The 25338-nt window shown below is 37.1% G+C and overlaps 3 protein-coding genes across 8 annotated transcripts; 1 reads left to right on the top strand and 2 right to left on the bottom strand.

The window, feature by feature from the left end:
* Nucleotides 1-109: 109 nt before the first annotated feature.
* On the top strand, nt 110-7116 carry LOC107263867. Of its 3 annotated transcripts, none has more exons than XM_025081440.1 (3): nt 110-274; nt 1432-4982; nt 5066-7116. In XM_025081440.1, exons 2-3 carry the CDS (start codon nt 1948-1950, stop codon nt 6669-6671), a joined length of 4641 nt encoding a protein of 1546 aa, XP_024937208.1. In that variant the 5' UTR covers nt 110-274; nt 1432-1947; the 3' UTR covers nt 6672-7116. The 3 variants fall into 3 exon arrangements, with proteins under 3 accessions (XP_024937208.1, XP_024937207.1, XP_024937210.1); XM_025081439.1 differs by lacking the exon at nt 110-274 and adding an exon at nt 700-1003; XM_025081442.1 differs by lacking the exon at nt 110-274 and adding an exon at nt 703-1003 and having other exon boundaries at nt 5387-7116.
* Nucleotides 7117-7594: 478 nt separating this feature from the next.
* LOC107264313 (tudor domain-containing protein 7) lies at nt 7595-19493 on the bottom strand. Of its 3 annotated transcripts, none has more exons than XM_015732440.2 (17): nt 19307-19493; nt 16802-16970; nt 16519-16730; nt 16317-16441; nt 16053-16179; nt 14916-15218; nt 14625-14804; nt 14193-14546; nt 12428-12592; nt 12102-12353; nt 11744-11992; nt 11326-11679; nt 11012-11235; nt 10694-10910; nt 10493-10611; nt 10231-10382; nt 7595-10129 (listed from the first exon to the last, which is right to left on the bottom strand). In XM_015732440.2, exons 2-17 carry the CDS (start codon nt 16890-16892, stop codon nt 9894-9896), a joined length of 3360 nt encoding a protein of 1119 aa, XP_015587926.1. In that variant the 5' UTR covers nt 16893-16970; nt 19307-19493; the 3' UTR covers nt 7595-9893. The 3 variants fall into 3 exon arrangements, with proteins under 3 accessions (XP_015587926.1, XP_024937216.1, XP_015587927.1); XM_025081448.1 differs by lacking the exon at nt 19307-19493 and adding an exon at nt 18661-18682; XM_015732441.2 differs by lacking the exon at nt 19307-19493 and adding an exon at nt 17212-17232.
* Nucleotides 19494-20115: 622 nt separating this feature from the next.
* On the bottom strand, nt 20116-24803 carry LOC107264234 (polyadenylate-binding protein 1). 2 transcript variants are annotated; one of them, XM_015732270.2, is made up of 4 exons: nt 24264-24803; nt 22615-22925; nt 21658-22522; nt 20116-20842 (listed from the first exon to the last, which is right to left on the bottom strand). In XM_015732270.2, the coding sequence occupies exons 1-4, from the start codon at nt 24454-24456 to the stop codon at nt 20397-20399; spliced, it is 1815 nt and encodes a 604-aa protein (XP_015587756.1). In that variant the 5' UTR covers nt 24457-24803; the 3' UTR covers nt 20116-20396. The 2 variants fall into 2 exon arrangements, with proteins under 2 accessions (XP_015587756.1, XP_015587755.1); XM_015732269.1 differs by having other exon boundaries at nt 21577-22522; nt 24264-24456.
* Between the last annotated feature and the right edge of the window lie 535 nt (nt 24804-25338).

The raw sequence follows: 25338 nt of genomic DNA, 5'->3' as shown, positions 1-25338 counted from the left end.
ACATGCACAGTTCAATTCGAAAAGGACAACCTACTACATGAAGTGAGTGAGACAGCCGCGCGCTGGCCGGGTTACCTTCGAATACAAGTGTAAGCGTTCCAGTATACCTATATTTCAGTTGGCGCAACGTCCTTGACGGTGGCTAAGGATTGGTGGAAGCCCAACTGGTTGGAAGGAAGAGGTTGATTGGAAGAGACCCAACTGGTTGAGTGAAACGCTCTTATACATAGGGAGCGAGCAAGCAAGACATTCCTATATGCGATAGAGAAACTCGGTGAGCCACCACTAACAATGAATGAGAGGGTCGTATAGAAAATCGTCCCTAGCATAGATATAGAAAAGACATAGATGTAGCATAACCCTGCGGGGGTGAAGCCGTCCAGGGAGAAGTACTGAGGTACACTGAGCCTACTTGTGATTGGTTACTATTCCAAGCAAGCGCAGTGATGTAAAAGTGTTACGTGAAACAAGGAATAGTAGTACCAATCATGTTAAGACACAGTAAGGTAGGGGTCAGCTTGAATTTGATTGGTTATGTAGCGAACTTCCACCCCCTTCATTTTGCCACTCGACCCTCGCATAAAATATCAGCTTATGCTACATCTAGGTTCTTTCTATATCTATGGAAAGAGATAACTGCGCAGCGTAGTGCTACCACGTGATAGGCTCTTTCAACACTAACGCCTCTTGCGGTAGTGGCCATCATATCGTTACGCGTTTTTCGCCAAAGTGCTCAGATCTGTATACAAGACCGTGGTGTAGCTACATACAGTTATTATTGGAAAGTTGAAAACTATTTAAAAAATGAATAGAATAGCGGTAAAATGAATAATTGAAAATTTAAAAAATTGTTTTTATAAACAAAACACTTTATTTAATTAGAAATATTACTTTTTGTGTTACATATCTACCATGTTTTATTTATATGAAGTCGCGAAAACATTACAAACATACATTTTCTGTAACTCCGAAAGGTCGTTTGGAGTAATGATGCTCAATTGAAGTAAGTATTAATGTTAGTTTGGCTAGATTTAAATACTTGTATCGAGAGTTCCAAAGCTTTTGTAAGTTCAGTAATTAATATTTTGTATATTATTCTACTCATTCCTGATATGAAGTATGATACACTGTTGATTAATATCGTGGAAGGTTATGTTTTGAAAAATATAAGCAGTTCAGAAAAGCTGATACCAAGACATATTTTTTTTATTATTATTTCTTCTTTTACATTAAATATTATTATTCATAAGTTTTTTCATTGTAGCAATTTCTTAGGCGTATTGCAGATTTTATTATTAAGGTTATAGTTTTGTGGGTACTGTTTATCTATTCTGGATATTTTATGTATGTGATATTTATACTTGTATTTTTATAACATGTTAACTGTCAGACTTGTTAATTATGAATAAGATGTATATAATTCTGTTTCAGGTATTTATTAAAAGCGCTGTTGAAAACATAAAATGGTGCATTCATGAGATTTGCAAGAAACATTGGTTTCGAACATAAAAGTAGTAAACAGTTTACAAGATGACTATGTAAATGCAGCAACATACACATGTGTAAAACTATCTTATTATCAAAGGAAAAAACGATATTGCTCATATATTGAAGTATGAAATTAATACATACTTTTGAGTAATTACTAAAAGTGCACACTATTGATTGGCTACAGATAGACAAAATATAAAGTCTATGTTTCATTTCCTTAGATTGTCTGTCTTTTAAAGCAGCACCAGATTCATTAATTGACTAAGAGCCTGTCGTAAAAAGGAAGCTTGTGTTACAGTACATGACAATGAACTGTTAATAATAAGTACACAGAATTCATTTGCAAGTGAAATCTCTAAGGGTATACAGATTGTACAATCAAAGAAAGAAGTACTTACTGAATCGAAAAGTCAGTCAGACTCACGGAAGTATATTGATATACACTGCTCAGATGAGATGAAAGATATGTTAGCTGCAACAAAAGATACAAAACAAATATCGGCAGAGCAGAATTCAACATGCATCTCACAGGATACATTGCAAACCAGAAAAAAGTTACGTTGCTCTTCAAGAGTAAGTCTCAATGAAGAGAATAAGTTAGTATGCCCTGAAATGAATCCAGAACACCGTAACTCGTTGGAGAGTTTTGATAAAAATAAAAACCTAGGGGTATCATCAAACATGAAAAATGATACACTTTTGAACGCAGTAAATCCCATGTTGTGTCCAGTCATCTCTACAGTTAACGAAGCAAAAACTCCAAATAAAAATGAATGTGTTGCGACAGGTGAACAAAATCCTTCGAAACCATTGAAACATTTCAAGAAGGCATATTTAGCATTTGATATCAGTATAAAGAAAAAAGAAAAAATCGATCAAACCGATCCCTCTGCTGCAACAGCATCAAAAAGTAATGAGTCCTTAACATCTTCAGTACCTGAAATTTCACAAGGAAAGGAATGTGAGCAACAATGTAACCCTTATGAATCTGTTGTGACACCCACGCCTGAAGAAATAAAGTTCAAACAAGCAGCTGTGAAATGTAACGTATTAGCAATGTTACCTTTTAACTCAAAAAAACAAAAAAGAAAAGAAATTTGCTTAACAAACAGTATAGCTTCTGAACCAATGAATAACAGGTTAGTAATTGAAGAGGTATTTTTAGAAAAGAGAATTCTTCTCACAAACTCTGACAAAGTACCATCACAAGAGACAGTTTCCTTAAGTATGGAAGAAAAAGAGCATCCAACGACTGTAATCAGTGAATCGGTACCGGGGGTACAGAAGATCACAGAAGTTCAGGAAACTATATGCTCTGCGAAGACTCAAAGTGTCCAAGAAAGTATAAGTGTATATAAACCAGCAGCAGTGACATTAAATTCAACAAATATAACAGACAACAAGAATACCCAATTAAAAGTAGTATCTTTATCAGAAAATATATGTACCAACCTTAACGACACTACTCATGATTCAACCACTTTAAACAAATCGACAGAAGTTAATTTAAACGAGACCCAACAGGCGAAGGTTTTGAATACAAAAAATTCAGACAAAAGTGTACCTCAGTTATATTTCTATCCCACTCTCAAACAACCACTTTATAAGTTACAGTTTTCGGATAAGTGTGAAAATTCAGCCCTTCTGTCAAGCCAACAATATAACTATCCATACAATTGCTATTACTTTGCAAAAAAATTAGAAAGTATATCCATACCAAAAAAAACTGGAAAACGACGTACCAAGTTAAAGAAAATCAGAAATCAGATACGCCCTAAAGAAATACGGATAGCACCTAAGATTTCGTGTGAGACAGCAGTTTCCTTAAATAATATAAACATGTACACGGAGCCTCTATGCAGTGGTACAAATATGCAGCCTGAAAATAACGCCAACAAAAAACCAATCAGTTTATTGATGCATGTAAATTTCAATGAAACTTCATGCCCACTCATCCTGCCACTTGCTGAACAAACTAAGGAGCTCCCAGTGATACAACCTGTGCAGGAGTATTCTGACATTAAAATCATTGACGTAAGAACAGACATTGGTAATAAACAAGGTGTAACTGGTGTGTCAAGCAGCACCGATGACATTGTACAGGTAAAACCTGTAAGCACAATGATATCAAAAAGCACCAATGATCTATTACAGATACAATCTCCGGAAATAAAGATTGTAGGTACACCAAAAAATATGAATGGCATACAAATACCATCTTCTGAAATGGATACGACGAACCAGGATTCAAATCCATCTAAAGTGCCAGATAGTGCTGATGTTGAGTCGTCAATCTCAGAATTAATAGATCTAAAGTCTAAAGTCCATCAGGTAGAGGGACAAATGCCACAAACAGTACCAGAGACAACGCAACGACAAAAGTCTAATCCGTGGGTGGTTGAACAAGACAAGATGATGCCATCAGCGATGAAGAATATGTTAAATGCGACTAAAGCACGTCAAAGAAACAGGCGCAATAGAACAGTATCAGAAAACCAAAAATTAATGCTGCTCAAAAAGGAAGCTTTGCAGAAGAGTCGAATTGACATGTTGCAGAATGTTTTTCAAGTTTTGAATCACTGCGCGAGGATGTGCGCAAGTGAGGATTTTGAGATATGGTTTAAAAGGGAGGAATCACCTACAGAGCAGGGCCTGAAGGACGTTCAAAGTCAACAGGAAATCACTCATACTATAACTGAGAAACCTGGTGAATGGCTTGATCTTTTACATGTATTGAAAGTTGAACCGGTAAGTGAGAATAAGACGCCAAAGCAGAAAAAATCTTCGGAGACAGTTACTCGACCAACACGAAACTGTAAGAGACCGAAAGTCGCAGCTTGTGGCAGCGTGCAAAAACGCAAATCAAATTTGGTTAACGATACGACGGTAGCTGATCTTCGGGGAACGTCATATAAGAATCGAAAATACGAGCCCAATGACGTAGTAATGATCAAAAGATCGTCGAGCGTTGTCGTCGACCTGGAGGACGTTCAAAGTCAACAGGAAGTCACTCATACTCTGACTGAGAATTCTGGTGAAACCTTTGGTCTCTTAAAAGTATTGAAAGTTGAACCGGTAAGTGAGAATAAGAGGCGAAAGCGGAGAAAATCTTCAAAGAGACTTCCTCAACCAAAGCGAAAGTATAAGAAACCTGAAGTCGCAGCTTGTGGCAGCGTGCATGAACGCAAATCAAATTTGGATGACGATGCGTTGGTAGCCGATCTTCCGGAAACGTCATCTAAGATTATAAAAGTCGAGCCCAATGACTTAGTAATGATCGAAAGTCCGTCGAACGTTGCCGTCGACCTGGAGGACGTTCAAAGTCAACAGGAAATTACTCATACTGTGACTGAGAAACCTCGTGCATGGTTTGATCTTTTAAATGAATTGCAAGTTGAACCGGTAAGTAAGAACAAGCCGTCAAAGCGGAGAAGATCTTCGATGACAGTTACTCAACCAACACGAAACTGTAAGAGACCGAAAGTCGCAGCGTAAGTGAGAATGAGACGCCAAAGAGAAGATCGAAGACAGTTACTCAACCAAAACGAAATTGTAAGATACCGGAAGTCGCAGTTTGTGGCAGCGTGCAAAAACGCAAATTAAATTTGGATGACGATGCGACGGCAGCAGATCTTCCGGAAACGTCTTCTAAGATCATAAAAGTCGAGCCCGATGACTTAGTACTGATCGAACGTTCGCCGAGCGTTGTCATCGACCTGAAGGACGTTCAAAGTCAACAGGAAGTCATTCATACTCTGACTGAGAATCCTGGTGAATGCGTTGGTCTTTTAAAGGTATTGAAAGTTGAACGGATAAGTGAGAATGAGACGCCAAAGAGAAGATCGAAGACAGTTACTCAACCAAAACGAAATTGTAAGATACCGGAAGTCGCAGTTTGTGGCAGCGTGCAAGAACGCAAATCCCATTTGGATGACGATGCGACGGCAGCAGATCTTCCGGAAACGTCTTCTAAGATCATAAAAGTCGAGCCCGATGACTTAGTACTGATCGAACGTTCGCCGAGCGTTGTCATCGACCTGGAGGACGTTCAAAGTCAACAGGAAGTCATTCATACTCTGACTGAGAATCCTGGTGAATGCGTTGGTCTTTTAAAGGTATTGAAAGTTGAACCGGTAAGTGAGAATAAGACGCCAAAGCGGAGAAGATCTTCGATGACAGTTACTCAACCAACACGAAACTGTAAGAGACCGGAAGTCGCAGTTTGTGGCAGCGTGCAAGAACGCAAATCCCATTTGGATGACGATGCGACGGCAGCAGATCTTCCGGAAACGTCTTCTAAGATCATAAAAGTCGAGCCCGATGACTTAGTACTGATCGAACGTTCGCCGAGCGTTGTCATCGACCTGAAGGACGTTCAAAGTCAACAGGAAGTCATTCATACTCTGACTGAGAATCATGGTGAATGCGTTGGTCTTTTAAAGGTATTGAAAGTTGAACGGATAAGTGAGAATGAGACGCCAAAGAGAAGATCGAAGACAGTTACTCAACGAAAACGAAATTGTAAGATACCGGAAGTCGCAGTTTGTGGCAGCGTGCAAAAACGCAAATTAAATTTGGATGACGATGCGACGGCAGCAGATCTTCCGGAAACGTCATCTACGATTCGAAAAGTCGAGCCCAATGACTTAGTAATGATTGAAAGTTCGCCGAGCGTTGTCAGTTCCAATGAACCTGTTGGAAATCTTGCACCTGCTACGACGGAAGTACAGGAAGTGAGCTTTATGACACATAACGATATTAATTTAAGTGAGGATGTATTAGAACACGGCTTGGAAACTTGGAAGACCGATATAATTAATGGTTCACAGATCTGCAAGAGTTTACGGCGACGAAAGATAGTCCCAGAAACATACAAGATTACGAGACCATATAAAAAGCATAAAATTTCTACTCATGTGCGTAAAAAATTAAAGAGTTCTCGTAAATGGATAACCGACAGCCTAAAGAACGGTGAATCTAAATTTATTTTTACCGAGGATGTGATTGTGAAATCTGAAGATATAGAAACAAAACCGGACGTTGGTAACTATGATATTTGGAACGATGTAATTCTTTGTCAAAAATTTGGTATTCAAGAGTGTTACGTAAGATTACGTAAGGTAGAAGACCTGTATCCATCAGGGTACACTTGCATAGACTTCGATGCGATATTTTCATAGCAGCCATTTCTTCAAACATTTTCTTACCTAGATCACGAATTAGGTTGAAATATCAAAAGGAAAATATAAGTAAATTCAAGCAGTCAGTTGTTATTCCGATAAACAAAATATTTACGCTTTGTGCCATTAGTATAAAACGTATAAAAAGATATGTTGAAAATCGACAATGTAAAGAGCGTGAACTGTTTTCCAAGAATTTTTGTTTGGTATATTTAGTTGCCATTTATATTTTCTGTAATACTAACAATTGTTCCACACAAACAGATCAAACGTGACTGAAAAGACAAAACTGTGACCTAAGGCATTGCTTGAATTTGTTATTACAAAATAAATTGTATAGCATTATATAACTTAGACTCGTAGAATACACTAATTAAAATGTGTCAGTAATTTTTTGTTATGTATATACGTTTATCTTTGGTATAATAAATAAGATAAAACAGTTTTCGTCGTAGTTATTTATTTTGACTTTTTTTTTATATTTACAGACAGTCGCAGTACGCTAGGCCTGTATTAATAACAATATGGAAATAGTGCAAATTGTGTTTATTGCTCTCAGCTCACAATCAGAGCCGATATTATTAATATTGAGATATCACGTAAGCGTTTAATCAAAAATATTTTCTTTCTCTTTATCATTCTGAGCCATTTTCAGTTTAAATAAATGCATGAGTGCATCTAGTATCAGTGGAGTTTTCGAAAACGTCAAGATATCTCTCAATAATTCTGACTGTGAACATAAAGGTCATTTAAGTATTGACAATTGGAAAATGTTCGGAAGTAACTATGCAACACAGACATCATCATGGTGGAGATGGATAATTATTATAATTAGAAAGCAAGGAATAACGTTATTCCTACATATTTTCTAAAAGAATACTTTTTTTAATTCTAAAGATCAATAGCTAATAAAAATAGAGCAATACGATATCTGTGGTCACTTTTAATAATTTGAAAGTCTGCTGCACCGCCATATTGTGATGTAAAAGTGATATACAATGAATTATAATAATGACAAAATTATATTATTGATAATGTTTTTTTTTAAGTATAATAAATATAGAAATACGAAAATGCATATATATACACTTTATGCATACTATCCTGTAATTAGATTATCATTTTACTTAAAATTATATTCCATATATCTGTACTAGGCGGTATTAACATTTGGTATAAAAATGATAAAGATATGGCTATAAGGATTTTATTTGGAACTGCGTTTTATTGGTGGTTATCAGTCCAAACAAAAATTAACATTTTTAAAACACAACACAGATAGAAGTAACTTGCGTAATAACGATTTCTATAAACAATAGCACCAAAAAATAAAGAAAATCATATAAGCTTACACTTACACTTTGGATATAGTTACCTTGGATCATTGCAATACGTGGCGCAATGTAAATAATGGAATATGTAACAAATACTTGTGAAATATTATGTAAAAACAATCAATCATAGAAACGTTACTTATTGCCATATACGAGAAAGCAAACGCTTCTTTTCATAAACATGGAAATTCATTATTCGATATGAACTAATTGGAGATAATTATAATAAGTTTAACATTTGTTCGTAGCGAAGTTATGATAAAATCTTGCACAGCGAGGAAAAGAAGATTGATCATTAAGCTTCGCTATGAACAACTGTCATTCATACTACAGGAATTATTGTAAACATTTTCTTCTATTTCAAACTGCTACAAATTGATTCCTTTGTTTAATCAAAGGACAAAAAATGTATATTCCTCGAAAAATATTTAGAAACAATTCAAGGATCTAGAGGTCTAATGAGTGCAAAGTAAAAAATAAACTTTTATTTTTCTTGCAATTAGTTACTTCAATTTGCGTTGTCACATTGGCACCTTTATTTGAGAATCACATTGAACATATATACTTGTTCAAAGAAAAATTAGGAATATCTGAATAGGAATCATAAAACTGGCGACAGCCAGATAAACCAAAATGCAGCTTAAAATAACATTTTAAAGAATCTTAATTTATCGATAAGAATCTATAGAGTAACAAAAACAATGTAACAAGTAATAATCTCACATATCGTAAACACAAAGAAAGAATAGGAAATATTAATCACGCGTTACAGACCTCCAGCAAATAGCAGCATTAATCAATCGTACGTCGCGACCAGTCATTTTGACAATTCCCAATAATTCCTCAGAAATCAAACAAATCCTTATTTCTCTCGTTATTGAACGTTAATGTCAGAAACATTCAAATGTCAATTGTCAAATTATCATTGACAATTAAATTATTACAAAATATCTCCATCGACCTTTATTCGACACGATCGAATATCGTCCTTAAAAAAAAATACAAAAAGCGAAAGAAAAAGATCACTGGAAGCCTTCGTTTCAGTACTATACTTTTCACTACTACAAGCACAGCCTAACGCCTAACGTTACAGTTTCCATTCCACCGGAATCAAATGAATTACGTGGCGTAAACTAATACCTACAAATATAACATGAAATGACGTACGATTTTCAAGGACTACGTTTGGTTTGACGTACAATAGCCAGAAGTTTATAACGCGTCTCTCGCATCACTTTCCATGCAATTATCGAAGAAGAAGAAAAAAAGGAAAGGCAAGAGTTGTGATCGCAGGAGCATTACGAAAATGATCGTACGGGATGATATACAAAACGTTAATGTATAAAATAAATAATGCTCTTATATGGAAAGCATATACGTATATATATAAATACATACATACACGCGTGACAGTATGTATGCATTTATTATCTTTTATCTTTGTTTTGTTTAATAAAAGCATCACAGTTCGCGCGTCCACAAACGACAATCCAGTGCTCTGCAAGTATCTCATAGAGTTTTGCAATTAATAATAACCAATTCGCATACGTATATCGCCCCTATATCGTATACCGATTAAATAAATTGAAAAACTATTTCCTGGACAAGGATACAGAAGCTGTCACTGGATATCAGTTTGTTCTACGAGGTCAGAATAAAGAAAAACGCGACTTCGTAAAACTGTGCAATTCGCTTAGCTCTCTCTTGGCATTCGTTACATTCTGATTCTTTTGGCATGACCCGTCGTACCATATTTATTCACAATATATAAAGAAAGTCATCTAGCGCACGATTCAACGTTCTAACAATGACTGTCTTTTCCTACACCTTGTTTTTGCATCAGTCAATTTTTATTATCATAAATCAACACCCGATTAACGTACCAAGTTTATGCTTCGGGCTGATTTATGAACAAAGCGCGACCTTCGTCCACCAATAATTCATCAATGAAGATATCTTCGTCGCTGCTGACGTCAATGAGTCGCAAACCCAAAACTGTATCGGCTGGCGAGAGACGATCTGGACCGGATTCTGTTACAATTGAGACGAAATCACGATCCACGACCAATTGTTGGAATCGAAGACAATCTTCTACCGACCAATCAATATTTGTAGGCTTTATTCCTGTGACACGGTAAGATTGTAAGCATGAGGATAAGAAGTAGCTACGACGCGGAACAGTGAAAAATTACTATTATAATATAATAATCAAAGGACAGACTTACCTACGAGTCTAGCTCTGATTGCCTGATATGGTAGTTCCAAAAACTCTCTAGTCAGAGGTAGAATTTTGTCAAGGGTGAGCACCGATACGTCACCAAAGTCACAAAAATACACTGTCACTATTTGTTCATTGATAATATTAGAAATACATACGCTGAAACAAGCAAGAAACAAAAATTTATGAATTAAAATAGATTCAGTACGAAATTACAATCAAATTATGAATTAGACAATTTTGTTAACTAACATTAGTTAAAGACTTACCGGTACCAATGACCATCAATATGTTTAGCTGCATAGAGTCTACCCTCTTTAACTGTTTCTCGAGTCATCGGCGATCCTTGATATTTACTACAACGCTCTTGCAACTGGACCATCATAGCCTGTCGCAAGAAAATAAAGCATCCATTCGTTACAAGCAGCCTCAAACAATATAACAATTTTCAAGTAAAAAAAAATACTTGCTTGCAAATTGATCATGTCATTGAAAGGCTGCACAGTGAAGTTTCCAGGATGTGCAGCCATCGTTACATGAACATCGTAGTATCCACCAATGTCTGAAATTTCTGGTGGCTTCAAAGACTTCGGTGCATCTACGTCACCGTTTGTTATATTCCTGGAGATACTGCGTTCCACTCGCTTGCGAGAATGTGTATTGTTATTATTGCCATCCCCATCGGTTCTAGAAACACAATAAACATCAATTTGAGACAAGTCATAATTATTCAAATCTCATACATTCGTTAAAAGTGAAACAACAATTGAAACATATCAATACTATACCTCAACAGTTCTGGCTCCAAGGCCAAAGTGTTATTGATCGAAATTAAGATGTTGTCTGGTTGAATACGTTTAAACAATTCGACTAACGGTGGTAAACCTCTGTTACCTGGTCTCACTACTTTAGCAAGTAGTGGTTCGGTATGAGGAGCTAATTCGATCAATCTTGCCACCATTTTTTCGGTTAATTTAGAATTCTGTAGAGTGCTCAAACGAACCTTAACCGCCTGTAAGAAAAAAAATTCATATGCGATTACATAAGTTTGATGAATTTATTGTACGGATCTGCACAATCACTGTTAAAACGTCAGACTCACCTGATATGGAAATTTGGCTAAGACGTCAGAGAGCTTCTCCAAGGAGAGAAGATTCTTCCTAGCGACAGTAGTAATTTTTCCAAAGTCGACGAGAAACATTTTTAATGGCTGCGACGCAATATCAATTACTTTAGCTCGATACCAATTACCATCCTTTATGGACTGTCCGTAGTAAAGCTTAGTAGTGTCGATCACGCTGACGCTACTCTTCTTAACGTCATCCTGACTGAGTCCAGTGCTGTTCAGACGATTCAATAAATGCACCAGATACGTGAGACTTTCAGATTTGGTTTGTACGTATACATCACCATTGTCTTCTACGTGCGAAACGAACACTTCAGCTATTTGCTTCTCCTGAAACGATAAAAAAAGTTTGACCAAATAGCTCAAATCCTTAAAGACATTTATTGAAACTCACCGTATTAAAGAAGTTCGACGAATTAGCGAAATGCTCCATGATTAACTTGAACAAGACCTTATTCAAGTTAACGTCATCCGGACCTTGAGTATCGTGCAAGATAACTGTGGCAAAAGGTCCTTCTCGATCGGTACCCCGACTCAGAACTTGAGCATGAAGAGTACGTGCTACCAAATGCTCTTCCATTACACTCACTATGCTTTCGCATTCGGCAAATTCTTCCAGACCAGCCAAGCACAGTCGTAAAGCCTGCATGTAATAAATATTCGTGAAAATAAGAAGAAAGAACAAAAAGTAAATATCAATTTTGTATAAAGTTGCTCCTCAGTCATCCGAACTGACTCGATAATTAACAAACCTGCGCTGGAAGGGTGCAAAATCGTTTATCAAGTGGGAAGAGCTTCGTGTAATGGAAGGTATCCTCGTCTCCAAGATCTATAAAAAGTACTGTAGCTTCTCCAGTTTGATCATCGTATTCCAGACACTGAACTCTGTGCCAGGACTCGTCTTCGAATATGGCGTAATAATTGTCAACTTCAATGTGCGACTGGTTTGGTTTCATATGGGCATAGTGCTGTTCCATTTCACTGGCCATCGTGGCAACTTTGTCCTGCATTATAATACATTAACGTAACCAGGTAAAAATGTCATTAAAAAATTGAATAAGAATGTAAAAAAGCTTACACTGTAATCGCTGCCCACGAGTTTTGCCCATATACCAACAGTACCGGTCACAAGAGTAACGAAAGTAATCCAGAAATTTTCACGTGGCAACTGAAGAGTTCCGGGTGCGGCAATTCCAATTGGATTCAATTGGATCCTATCCATTTTTGAAGTATATTCTTCAACCTTAATGATAAAATAATGTACATTAGCATTCACTTCTTGATCTGAAACCCGAATCAAACACTGCGAATGACATGGAAATCAAAATATACATTATTCGACATTATCAGAGGTTTATAATATTCGTGCAGACATCAGTCCCTTCAGACTAATATTTCCAAAAATAAAAGGTAAAAGCTGCCGTTGAGTCGATTTTAAATTACAGAAAAACGGTACAGGTGACAGACTTCAAGATTTCTTTTCTGCATTTTGATATACTCGTGGCCCTATTTTATTCTTTCAGCATGTTACTTCTAATGGGATCATTTATTAAATATAAAACAATTTCCTCCAGCTTTCGTGTCAACGTACACGATACCCGTGTACCAATGTTTTTGGCAAAATAATAAAAAACATTGAATAACTGTGCAAAGAATTCAAGGCTTTTGTCATTATGCTATATATGTATGGAAAATATCATTTCCTGAATTGGTATATATTCAATAAGCAAAAGTAATGCTAAGCAAAATTTGTATAAAAAAATTTAACAGGGTATTTAGCGAGTTACAATTAGTTGATATAATATTGAGGTATGTTTGCTTTTAAGTAAGATTGTGACGTATGTAAATAACTATCACATGCATTTTCATAAAGCAACGTCTTTCGTACTGTTAGAACACTATCGTGAACAAATATGAATTATTATATTGACATGTTATTTCAATGAGAATTCGAATAGATTCCAAAAAGATATCTGCATATAATACACAGCAAGTGTTACGCACAGTTACAGGGAAGTTAACGCGTTAAGTTTAATAATCACAGAGACAAATAAGCGTTAAACAATTTTTTGTAAATCAACCAAAACCTGTTGCGTTTCATTAAGTTGATAAAACAGGCAACGCAACGCGTTTAATATTAGAAGCACGAAACACAGCGGAATCGAACAATCATGTAATATTTCACAGTGATTATAAGAACAAAGGATAATAAGAAAAGGGTAATGGACCAATTGACAAGTTAGATGGATAAAACTTGCTTTATAAATGATCAAACTGTCGGTCGTTAAAAAAATATGCCCTTTAAAGGTTTTCTTTACCAATGTAGAAATGATCATAGTAATGCTGCATTCTTGAGATTTTCAGATTAAATATCTTTACAACTATATGCATTTTTGTTAATACTATAATTTATATGGCCGGTAACGCTTGCAATTGAAAAGTCTATCTTTTACGAACATGCTGCTAAATTTCCACGATTCATTGTTGAAATTAGAAATTAATCAAAATGAAATTATCGATAAAACCAAAAACAGAGTAAAAGTAGAGAGAGAAAAAAATGTAATAATGAAATCTTTACTCGCACACACAATTGGCGTTTTGTAGAACTGTGAACCTACTCACATGGTTAAATACAAATGAAAGTTTGTTGTCAGATGCGAATTCAAGGCCAAGCGCCGATCAATATTTTCATTATGCAACAAGGTCCTACAAAGTTTCAGAAATACGGCAAGACCTCTCTTCCGGTTTTCTTTATAAAAAAAAAATTTCATTATTTCCCATCCTCGAGAGAGTTTACTCCAACTATGTTCTACGCCCGATATAACGAGAATCTCTTCCCTTACCTTATCTACGTATGGCACAGAACGTCGAAGGATCATAGAGTTGTGGGCACCCTTGTCCAACATTATCGACGAGCACTCCTCGATAATCCTTAGCCAATTTTCGGGTAGATTTTCATTGTGCTGCTGTTTGTAATAGACTGGCACTTGGTGCATGAATATACCATTAGGATGAGCCTCGATGATCGCGCAAACCCTCTCCTTGATCAACGTCTTATCTTTCGTTTCAGCAATTCCTGTGAAGGGTCCATATTTCTCCGTAAGATCGTTAATGGCTTGCACGGCTGCCAGTTTCTCAGCTTCCTCCGACGTATGCGCCTCGTTGGGATAGCTGCTGTATTTCAAAGAGCTGCCAACCTGAATACAATACATATGGAAAAAATTAATTATTGAGAACATCAAATAATTGTTAATTATATAAAATCATTCATCTACCTTCACTTGAGCGTAAACTGGTACTTTTACAAACTTATCGTTCTTCCCTTTTGTCGTCGCTGTAATAAGCTTGTACTCCGGTTCGGAAAGATTGAGTGTACGAGCAAGAGCCTTCAATTGGTCTCTTGGATCATGTGACCCAACGTGTGTGAAATTTTTTCGATTCGTGTCATCCTGAACCTGAAAAGTTCAAATTAGTGTTAAACAAGTAAGGTATGGAATTGCAATATACCCAGTTAGATGCAACTTATAAATCATTTTTCTAACGATCATCTATCATTTCAGTTATACCAAAGAAATTGACGTTGAGGTGACTCCTTGAATATTTCCCAATCCCGTTGTCACTTGCACAGGCGAAAGCTGCGGGGGAGATAATACTGGCTGTTTTTTAGCAACTGGTTTGACGTTTAACCTTTCGCTTAGGTTTGAACGTACTTTAGGCACAGATCGTGGAGGTTCGCCTGTAGGTCGTCCAGTATGCGGTAGCGGTTCTCCCACAAATGGCGCAATTCTTGGATAAGGTTCAGTGACCTTTGTTTTGTTAAGACTTTGGTTTTGCGCTAGCACCGTGTTAGTTTTTCTGTCCCACATTTGCTGAAATTAAACGATGTTCAAATTACAAATAAACATTCGGTTCACGGTGCTTCGAAATTTACAAGTTTTTGTTGTTCATGATCTCACCAATAATGATCATTACCACTAACAATTTCAGTCACTGGCTATTATTTGTCCATTGTGACTATATCTATATCATTAATCTGTCATTAAGTCACGTAGTTCAGTGTGGGGAGAACCGCGTTATTGTACATTAGAAAAAAAAACGTGCTAGATGTTCGGTTACGCTGTATTACGCAAACTTGAAAATTTAAGGTCTTAATAATTGGATACAAAAGATTAGAGGTCACTCTTTTTTATCTACATTCAATACCAGCATTTCTTTTGTTAAATTGAAAATTCAAATAATTGTCCAACGCTCTTCATACATCTGCTGCGAAGATTTATCTCTTCGCATATATCTGATAAACTATATAAGATTTATCTCTTCTCAAGTTACAGCACGACACAAGTAATTTCATTAACGCTTGCATGAGCTGCTACTCGACTGCTGGTCAGATGACAACTGAGTATCTCTAGAGAGAAACGAGGGGGTGGCAAAGACTTTAGAGCTTGAAGCATGAAGGGTCTGGAACGAGAAGAACAGAGGGTCGTGTATTTTTGAAAATAGACCCGGTTTGTCTGTCGAAGACGGCTCCAATATTTTTGAACATTTATGAGGGACAATCTTTTATATCTTTTGACGGAAAAAGTTTCCTACATCTCAGGCTTTAATCGTGGATCGCCCACAAGCTTTCATTTTTTTTTATATAGTATTAATAGTATATATTCGAAATTGTAAAAAAATAATAGTTAGTCAAGCTTCGGACTCACCTTACTAGGAGAACTCGGCATTGTACCGGATGTTGATCTCAAATAACGTGGCTTATCAACCGTTGGCGACGGTGGAGGCTGTTTTACTGGAAGTGCCATGAGAGAAGGTAGATTACCAGTTGGTGGCCTGTAAAGTGCAAGCTCGTCAAACATATACTAAAGCCCGAAGAACGCTGTACAATACGAAATATAAATGAAACTAAACAAAGACATCGAGTAGCTAGACTATAAGATAAATTTTCATGACTCTCCCTTGCAGCTTACCGATCGTTTCGAAAAGTCTGATATTGTCTATTTGTACGTGGACTTCTAGATATAGCTTGACTCATTGCAGGTGGTACCCAGCTACTTGGTACTGGCCTTCGTTGAGGAACATATCGACTGACAGCCTGGAAAATATTGATAAGCGTATATAACTGATTTATCTTGTTATCCCTTGAACTTTCTTAATATATTTCTGACATACCATTCTTCTTGGTTTTTTCTTTGAAGTCGTTCTCTGACGTGCAATCATGTCGGTAATGTGAACAGAGTCTTTAGTCGGTTGCGCTTCGATAATTAAATCACCACCTTTGTTAACAGCCTTAAGACCAGGTACAGTGCGCAAGAACTCTTCCAGAGTTGAATATCCCAGTTTTCGATAAGGAATTTTATATCCATTGAGATTCTCATAGTCCTCTATTGAAGATTGATGATCATATTACTAAGGTGTCATCCGAATTTAATTCATTTTTGAAGATATTACTCACTGTTGAGATTATGAATGGACACCCCTCCTTTTGCAGACAGCAAACATGCCCGCAATGTCGAGATGACATTGTCCAACGTTGCATCCGCCATGGCGAACAACCACTCTGTTTCAGCTTTTTTAAACCAATTTCTTGGTTCTCTTTTATTGCTTTCCTGATTCGAAGAAACCTGATACACAAAATATAGAATGTAATCTAATTTTCAATGTTGTTAATAATTATATCTGGATAGAAGACAGAATAAATTTGTAAAGATTAAAATACATTTGTCTTAAAATTCACATACGTCAATTAATAAAATGCTGTATTCAACGGATAAAATAACAGTAAATGCTTAATTACTTGTAACAAATTTAGAGCTACAAGCACTTGTAAAAGCATAGAACGTCTGCTAATATTAAAGCACTCACGTTATATAAGAGAACTTTGAAGCATCTACATTGAGCACAGACTGTTTTAGTTTCTGGCTCTCAAGCATGTACAAAATCCTATTGCAGCTAGTTGGTATTTTAGGTAGAATCATTTGACATATGACAAACCATAAAAAGTACAACAGATTCAAAATCTTGAGTCATATATTAATGATTCATTAATGCAATGATTAAATTTCAATACATTATATTCAAATCGTAGAACTAAAATAATGCTTAATTTATACACATAATTTAAAAATTTATTTCCTTTATTTAAATTAACATTACTATAACTGTCCTCAAAAGTATGATGAATTTGCTTATACATAAAGCTGTCACCAAGAGGCAAGAGATAAGTATAAGGAATGTGCTATATGAGCTGTTTATACAAGGCTCAAATTTCTCCTATGAAAGAGACTGGAGCTACTCAACTCTATAATATATTACCCTCTAACAATATTTTCAAATGCCTTGGCCATTTCAAATATATCTTTCAAAACTTAATGTAAATACTCAACTGGACATTTTAAAACAAATACACCAGAAGGACTGCTTGCAGCAATGAATAAAAAGGGCAAGAAAGAGTATTAACTCTGTCCAGAAATGTAACAAAAGGAGGTCTGGAAAATATTAAGTCCCAAAAAGGTTTACCCATATATATCTGCCTGAGAGGCTGTGCCATATTGCTTAGATAGTTTAGAGAAACAAAAGAAAAAAATTCCAGGTACCTACATAATAGTAGATAACTGTACATACTGTTTTTGCTTTAAACTTTCTATTTTTTATATGTATAGTCCATTGCACAAAATATATTTCAAACAGAACTGAAGTAATAAATTCAAAGTAACAAGAGTATTGGAAGTCCAACTTAAAATCTTGTATGACCTTGTAGTAGACAAACACATGTTTTTTCTTTCATTGATTCAAACAAAAGATATTTAAAATTCTAAAAATGATAAATAAGCAAGGTTAAAGCCATTTCACAAATTACTATCCCTAACCCTAAAAATCTTTTTTATGCTTTACTGTCCTAGAGAAAGTTGCATCTTGCTCCACAAACACATGTTTCAAATATAACTCCATTCTTTAACATATACAGTTCTATGAATTTCATGAAAATCCTTAAACAAGACTAAATACTCATATATCTGATAAACAAATTCAAAAATATTAATCTACCAACATATACTGAAGTCGCTAAAATAGAATCTTGGAAGAACATTTTTAAGTAAACTGAAAGCAAAGTGAAATGAATTAGAAAGAGTATTGTGTCCATGTTAACTATTGTGAACAAAGAAAGAGAAGAAAAAGAAAAGAACGGCTCTTTCGCTGATTACAACCTCTATTTACTTGTAAGTTACTATTACATGTTCCATTGAATGTGAATTAGCAAGTACCCTTCAAAGATATCTTCACTTGTAACGGAATATCAAGAGATAAACCTACCGTAACCGCTATTTGCCGCGATAATCATTTATCTACTCAACGATAAACTAACGTGCACCGCGATGCAAGACAAAAGTGGAACAACTAATTTTATACTATCCGTAAGAGATCACGTAATAAAAACCGAGAAGAACGTAGAATTAAAATAATAAAAGTGTCTACCGAGAGTTCACGCTTGACCAATCCTGAGGAATGTCCTCACGACCTAATAAAGTTCCATTCGTATCAAATAAAATTATTCCACGTCTCCATCATAATGAACAACGATTGAAACCTATGTAAAAATTGAAAAAAGTAGAGTCCTAATCGTCTAACAGAATAATATATAACAATTGCCTACGAAAAAAAAAGAACTGTTCTGACCACCCAAAAAAAACGTATATACAGTATAGTTTCGCAACGTTCGAATCAAGATACCTTCCCGGTACCGAGAAGCTTCTCTGGGATCGGCAACCATATGCATACGAAAGTCATAGAAATTGCATAAGATTACACAGTAAAAGGATCTACACACGATTCGCACGCGGCTATCTTCCCGCACTTTTGAATTAGTACGTAGAAATTTGAGATAATTGCGCCTGTCGAATATTCAGATTATTCAAGGATGAGTCGGGAACAATTGGTCGCATAAAAAATCGCCACGTACCTTTTATGGAGCAGTGAGTAAAGTGCACACCCAACAATCAGTCTGCGTCTTCTAATCTTTCGTCACTCTATTTCTCGAGACTCGAACCGCAACTGAACTAGCAACAGATTTTGACATTTCGTCACGTTCCGATGTTTACGGTTGCCGAGAGGTCACTTCCGCCATAAACGTCCCCATTGGTCCCCATAGCCAAAACGATGGCGCGACGTTCCAACCAATAAGCTTGGCTTTTTCATTTGGCACACAATAATGCTCCGCCCATAACTTTGATCGCAGACTATTCTGATTGGTGGATGGCTGCACTAGCAATACATTGTTACCAATAGTTGAGCTGGAAATATCTTGATGATCTCGTCTTGTATTAATTCTTACGTCGTACTTTTGATACGCGAACATGGATCAAGTAGAATTAGGTGAAATCTATATTATGCATATTCGAAGACGGTTCAAGAGACGAAATTTCTAACTTTTTGTAATACAGATATATATATGTGTTTCATGCTGATTATCACAATTCATGGTATCATAATTGTTTTATATGTAAATGTATGCAATGGAATGAAACTGTGCACACTTTGTTCAAGACACTTTACTTATGTCACGTAGATGTACAGTTATAATGAAAATAAGCGTCGATCATCACATATGAATTAATCGTAACAATTATATAGCAAAATACAATCGAACTATTAACGATCTATAGCATTTAACAAGTCTGCATGATTTTTATGAACTTCATCACGAGTTTGAAGTACGTGAAAACTTGAGGATAGTGGATGGAAGATGGGGGTGAGAAGAAGAATCGATAATTATTTTGAAAGGAAAGTTTATTATCATAAAACTTGAAGAAAAAACCCCTTCACGAATAGCCAGCAGGTTTTGAGTAACAGCTTTTTTTCTCGTGTCTCGCAAAGCCTGGCGATCGCTGAAGCTGTTCTATAAGGTAATTAAGAAATTTTCAGCGATAACAACGTTCGTGAGATGTACGCAAAATACAATGCTGTTACTCGAGACCTGGCGACTACGAAAGAAAACAACATTATTGGCGAATAATAAAAGAAGAAGAAAACGATAGCCTGACGTACAAAGGTTATTCCTTCTTGGAAGCCACGGCCTGCTTGGCTTGATGCGCCTGGAGCACGGCCACGGCCTCTTCGACCTTAGCTTTCAGCGACTCATTATGCTCGAGCATGTGCAGGAGCTCCGAATTGTCGATTTCCAACAGCATTCCGGTAATTTTCCCAGTAAGCTGGGGATACATGCACTGGATCAACGGGAACAGACGCTCTCCCAACATTTGCTTTTGCTCTTGAGGAGCAGCAGCCGCCAGCATCGACGCGGTCAGTGGCTCCTGGCCTTGTATGTGAACCGCTTGCTGAACTGGGGCTGGAGCAGGAATCGTCATCGCTTGTGGTGGATTACGCATGTTCGAAGTGTACTTGTAGTTGGACGGGCGACTTTGTGGCGGGACACCGACCGCGTTACCAGCCATCGGACGACCGCCTTGCATATTCGCACCTCCGACAGCTTGTTGACCTGAACAAATAGAAAGATGTTTCGTTACATATGAGTTTTCGTTCAAGTTCGCCGAATCGTGCATCCCTCTCTCTCTCTGATCAATCTTTCGACTGAGGAAGCACAATTGGTCGAACTTGGATCAAAAGACACTACTGCAGTGAGATACGTGCTCGCGCAATAGCCAGGAAATAATAATTCTTGTCTGATTTTAACATGCGATAATACTCTGGCTATCGCACATGATAAAAACCTGTCTGCTGCACGCAGAATAAAAAAAAATTACACCATCAACGATAATTGAGAATGAAAATATTACACTCATCCATAAGACTCCAAACTATTCTTGTATCTCGTTTGAATCTGGGGATGGCGCTCATTCATTTTCAAATTATCGCTTTTTGCGACTTTTACAGAATATAGGATAATACTACGACGATAAGAGAGACATAATAGGATTTGACAAAAGGGATTACAAACGAGTGACCTACTACTTGGAAACCAAAATCTACTGACTCGTGAATCGTGAAGACGTCAGGCTTGCTTTAGAAAGACGTTTTAGGCGTAAGCTGAAGCGAAACCACTGGGCTCGAGGCGACACTCTTAACACATTGCTTTCAAAGCACATACGCCGTGAAATATGCGGCTGACTTCCTAAAGCAAGGACGTGTTTGCGATTCGCGAGTCCTCATTGACATGAATATCCTTGAGTCGCATGCAGCAGTGTACTTAATAGTCGTGGCACGTCTTCTCACCAGTAATGGGCCTAGCAGAGAGGGCGTTACGCATAGCGCCAGCTTGAGCGGTTGGTGCACGAGGCGCAGTTCGGAACGGACCTTGCATCGCTGCGAAGCCTGAGCTTCCAGTTTGTGCGTTGGGTCGTACTTGATTCGGTTGCGCTGGCCAGCGTGGCGTAGTACGAATCTGTGCCATTTGGGCCGGCCCATAGAATCTCTGAGGCTGAGGCATGGTAGGCACGAAGTAGCTCCCGGCAGTGCCAGGTTGGAAGATCTGGCCCATTTGTTGCATACGCATATTGGCCATGCGTTGCATGTATTGCGAGGCGAGATGAGCCTTGCGGTCTTCTTTGCGTTGCGCGAGAGCAACGTAGAGCGGTTTGGATCCAACGATACGGCCATTCATTTCAGTAACGGCCTTTGTGGCCTCTTCGGGTAAAGAGAAGCAAACGAAGCCGAATCCCTTGCTGCGGCCATCCTCCATCATGACTTTGGCGGAGGTAATAGTACCGAACGGGGTGAATTCCTTGCGGAGACGTTCATCGTCAATGGTGTCGTCCAGGTTCTTCACGTAAAGATTCACACCCTGATATCGCGTAAGACGCTCTATCTTGAGCTGTTCGAATTTCCTCTTGAGCTCCTGTTGACGTTCAGCCTTCTTTTGGGCGCGACCTACGTACATGCACTTGCCCTCCGCGACCTCCTTCCCGTTGAGCTCGTTCACAGCTTGCTCGGCCGCGTCCGGATCTTCGAAGGCGACGAAACCAAATCCCCGCGATTTACCGTCGTCCTTGCTCATTACCTTGTGGCTGGTAATGGTGCCGTACTTTTCGAACATCTCCTTGAGTTTGTCGTCGGTCATGTCTTCTCCGAAGTTCTTCACGTATACGTTAGTGAAGAGTTTGGCCTTCTCGCCGAGTTCCTTCTCGCGCTCCTTGCGGGGGATGAATTTGCCAACGTACACCTGGACATAATCAGAGATAAATTTAGAAAGTCTGTATTGGTTGGGAATTATAATGCGGCGAAAGTTGCCATAGATTTCTGGTGCTGACTTACCTTCTTACCATTCAGCAACATGCCATTGACCTTGTCAATGGATTTATTTGCAGCTTCCTCTGTTTCAAAGTGAACGAAGCCATAGCCTTTTGAATTACCAGTCTCGTCTTGCGCGACTTTACAGCTAAGTATGTTACCGAAAGCTGAGAAAGTGTCATACATGGCTTTATTGTCTATGTTCTTATCCAAGTTCTTGATGAAGACATTGCCAACTCCAGATTTTCTTAATGAAGGATCACGCTGGGACCACATTATACGGATAGGCCGCCCCTTTATCATATCGAAGTTCATGGTATCGAGAGCACGTTCAGCTGAAAAAATAAATATATATTATAGCAATACAGCTTTTTTTAATTTACTAAATAAACAAATAGTGACATTGTAAAAACAGTTAATATCTCTCGCGTATCATGTTATTCCAAGTGCACTTTATTTTTAAACTTATATTAATACTTTAGTGATTCGTCATGATAGAAAGGCAACATGTTCCACGTTCCCTTCAAAGTCCTAGAGATTAAAGCAAAGTGAAAGGATATATCCAACTATCTGACATTCAAAATACATACATATCCTTGACACAGTGTAACTATATCTGGTTGTTGCTTTCATTTTGCAGACTCTTACGATAACAAATACGCAATATCTGTAGAGCAAAAAATAATACTCTACATCTATATAATACTTTATCATACCATTATCATCAGCAAAAGCAAATTTAATAATGTCTTCATGTTGCTTATAATTCTATTAAATGATATAATGAAAACATTAATTTCTATTCAAAATTATTGAAGCACTATTAACGTTCTAATGATATCATATGCGATAAAAGTGGTCAATTTAAAAATGTATACAAGTCATTAAGAAGATAAGAAAGATATGCGACAATACGTATTAGTAATCGTGAACGTCATGCAGCCCAATTTCTCCCACTACTTTCCAGAACTGCCACGAATATCTTCATGCTTTCGTAAACATGCATAATTCAAGAAAAACCGATTAATTAGTGTATTTTAGTACGATTCGTCCAAAATTATCAGTAATAAAGCAAATATATTTCCAAAAGCCAACTGCTATCGCATGAATATTTTTTTGACAAAACCAACGTTGATAATAGGCGGCATTACATTTTTGCGTAGAAGCGAAATACCACATGGTAACACATGACTAACGTAATACCAAAATTTGGTGATTCTCTTTGCAACGCATAAACAATTAAATCGTACAAGAGAGAATGAACAAATAAGAGAAAGAATAAGAAAAACATAAAAATGACAAGGAAATAATGAAAGATCGAGCGGGAAAATAAGATAACATGCATGAGGGAAAAAAGGTGTGAAAGAAATAAGAAAAATATAAAAGAGAGGGGTAACAGAATTATTAAAAAATAACGGAATATAGTGGAGTTCAGGATTGTTAAAAATTTTGAATTTAAACATGTAAACGAGCATAAAAAACCCGTCAAACTAATTTCAAGCAGTGTCCGTCTCTGGGAGAAAGGCAGAAGTAAAATCCAATATGGACGCCTGGCACGATGGATAACACGTGTTGGGACGGCGTAAAAAGGGAGAGCTGGATAATGATGATTCATGATTATGAGGTGTCAGGCATGTGGATTATAGAAGATATATAAAGATTAAGATACTCACCGTCGGCCGGTTGTTGAAAATTTACATATGCATAGCCGAGCGAGCGTCGGGTGATCATGTCACGGCAGACGCGAATCGAGAGAACAGGACCAGCCGATGAAAACTTCTCGAAAAGCATCGCTTCGGTAATGTCGGAGTGCAGATCCCCCACGTAGAGGGAGGCCATAGGATAATTCGGAGCTCCCGGATTCATTGTCGTATTATTCCCACGTCGTGTTGCTTTAAAATGATGAAATTCCTTGGGGTTTCGGGTTCCTTGGTTCCTTCAATATGGCTTGCCCTCTTCCGACCACGTCGCTCCTCGTAACGCAAATGATTTCTATTTTTTTCCACACTTTACCGGGTTTCGCGGTTTTCGGCTACGATTTTTCGATTTTTTTGGTTTAAGTTTTTCGACTTTTTATATTTTTTTTGTTTTTTTTTTTTATAGAAGAGTTAATTCACGAATGGAGGTGGGTTGTGTGACCTATTTTGTGGAAAAAGGAGACACAACCACACGTGAACACAACTCTACTCTTAATGAGGAAGAGGCGTTGAAAGTAGTACGCAACGCGCTTATATACCCGGACGTAGAGCATACCCTACGCCCCGGAAAAGTAGACCCAATCAACACGTGTATAAATCGTATCGTCCCTACTAAATACACTTTCATTCGAAAATAACTAATTGATATATTCATTAAAATCATTAAGTTAATATCATTTTATTTTTCCTACTGCTGTTATTACGTTTTCTTTCGTATATTTACCAGTTTTCAAATCTATACTGACTAACATAGTACTTTCAAAGGAACGCTACATTTTCATGATGGCGACCAATGTACAAAGCGCGCGGACCGTTATAGGCAAAATCCCTGCTCCGGAATAATTTATTTAGATTGTCCCTTTGCTATATTATTAAAAGTATGAAAATGCTTTATCTTTTTCTCTATTTAGAGACGAAGTAACTATCTTTTGAACGTAAACATATGTGCTGTTTGAAAAAAGGCAGTTTTCATGGCTACGTTTCAATTACGTATTTCAACTGTTTTTTGCGTAAGACAAAAAACGTAATTTGTTTTCTATATATACGCGTT

This window comes from Cephus cinctus, unplaced genomic scaffold (genome assembly GCF_000341935.2).
Source record: "Cephus cinctus unplaced genomic scaffold, Ccin1 Ccin1_scaffold0168, whole genome shotgun sequence".
Taxonomy (NCBI): domain Eukaryota; kingdom Metazoa; phylum Arthropoda; class Insecta; order Hymenoptera; family Cephidae; genus Cephus; species Cephus cinctus.
This window is presented reverse-complemented; position numbering and strand designations above follow the sequence as displayed.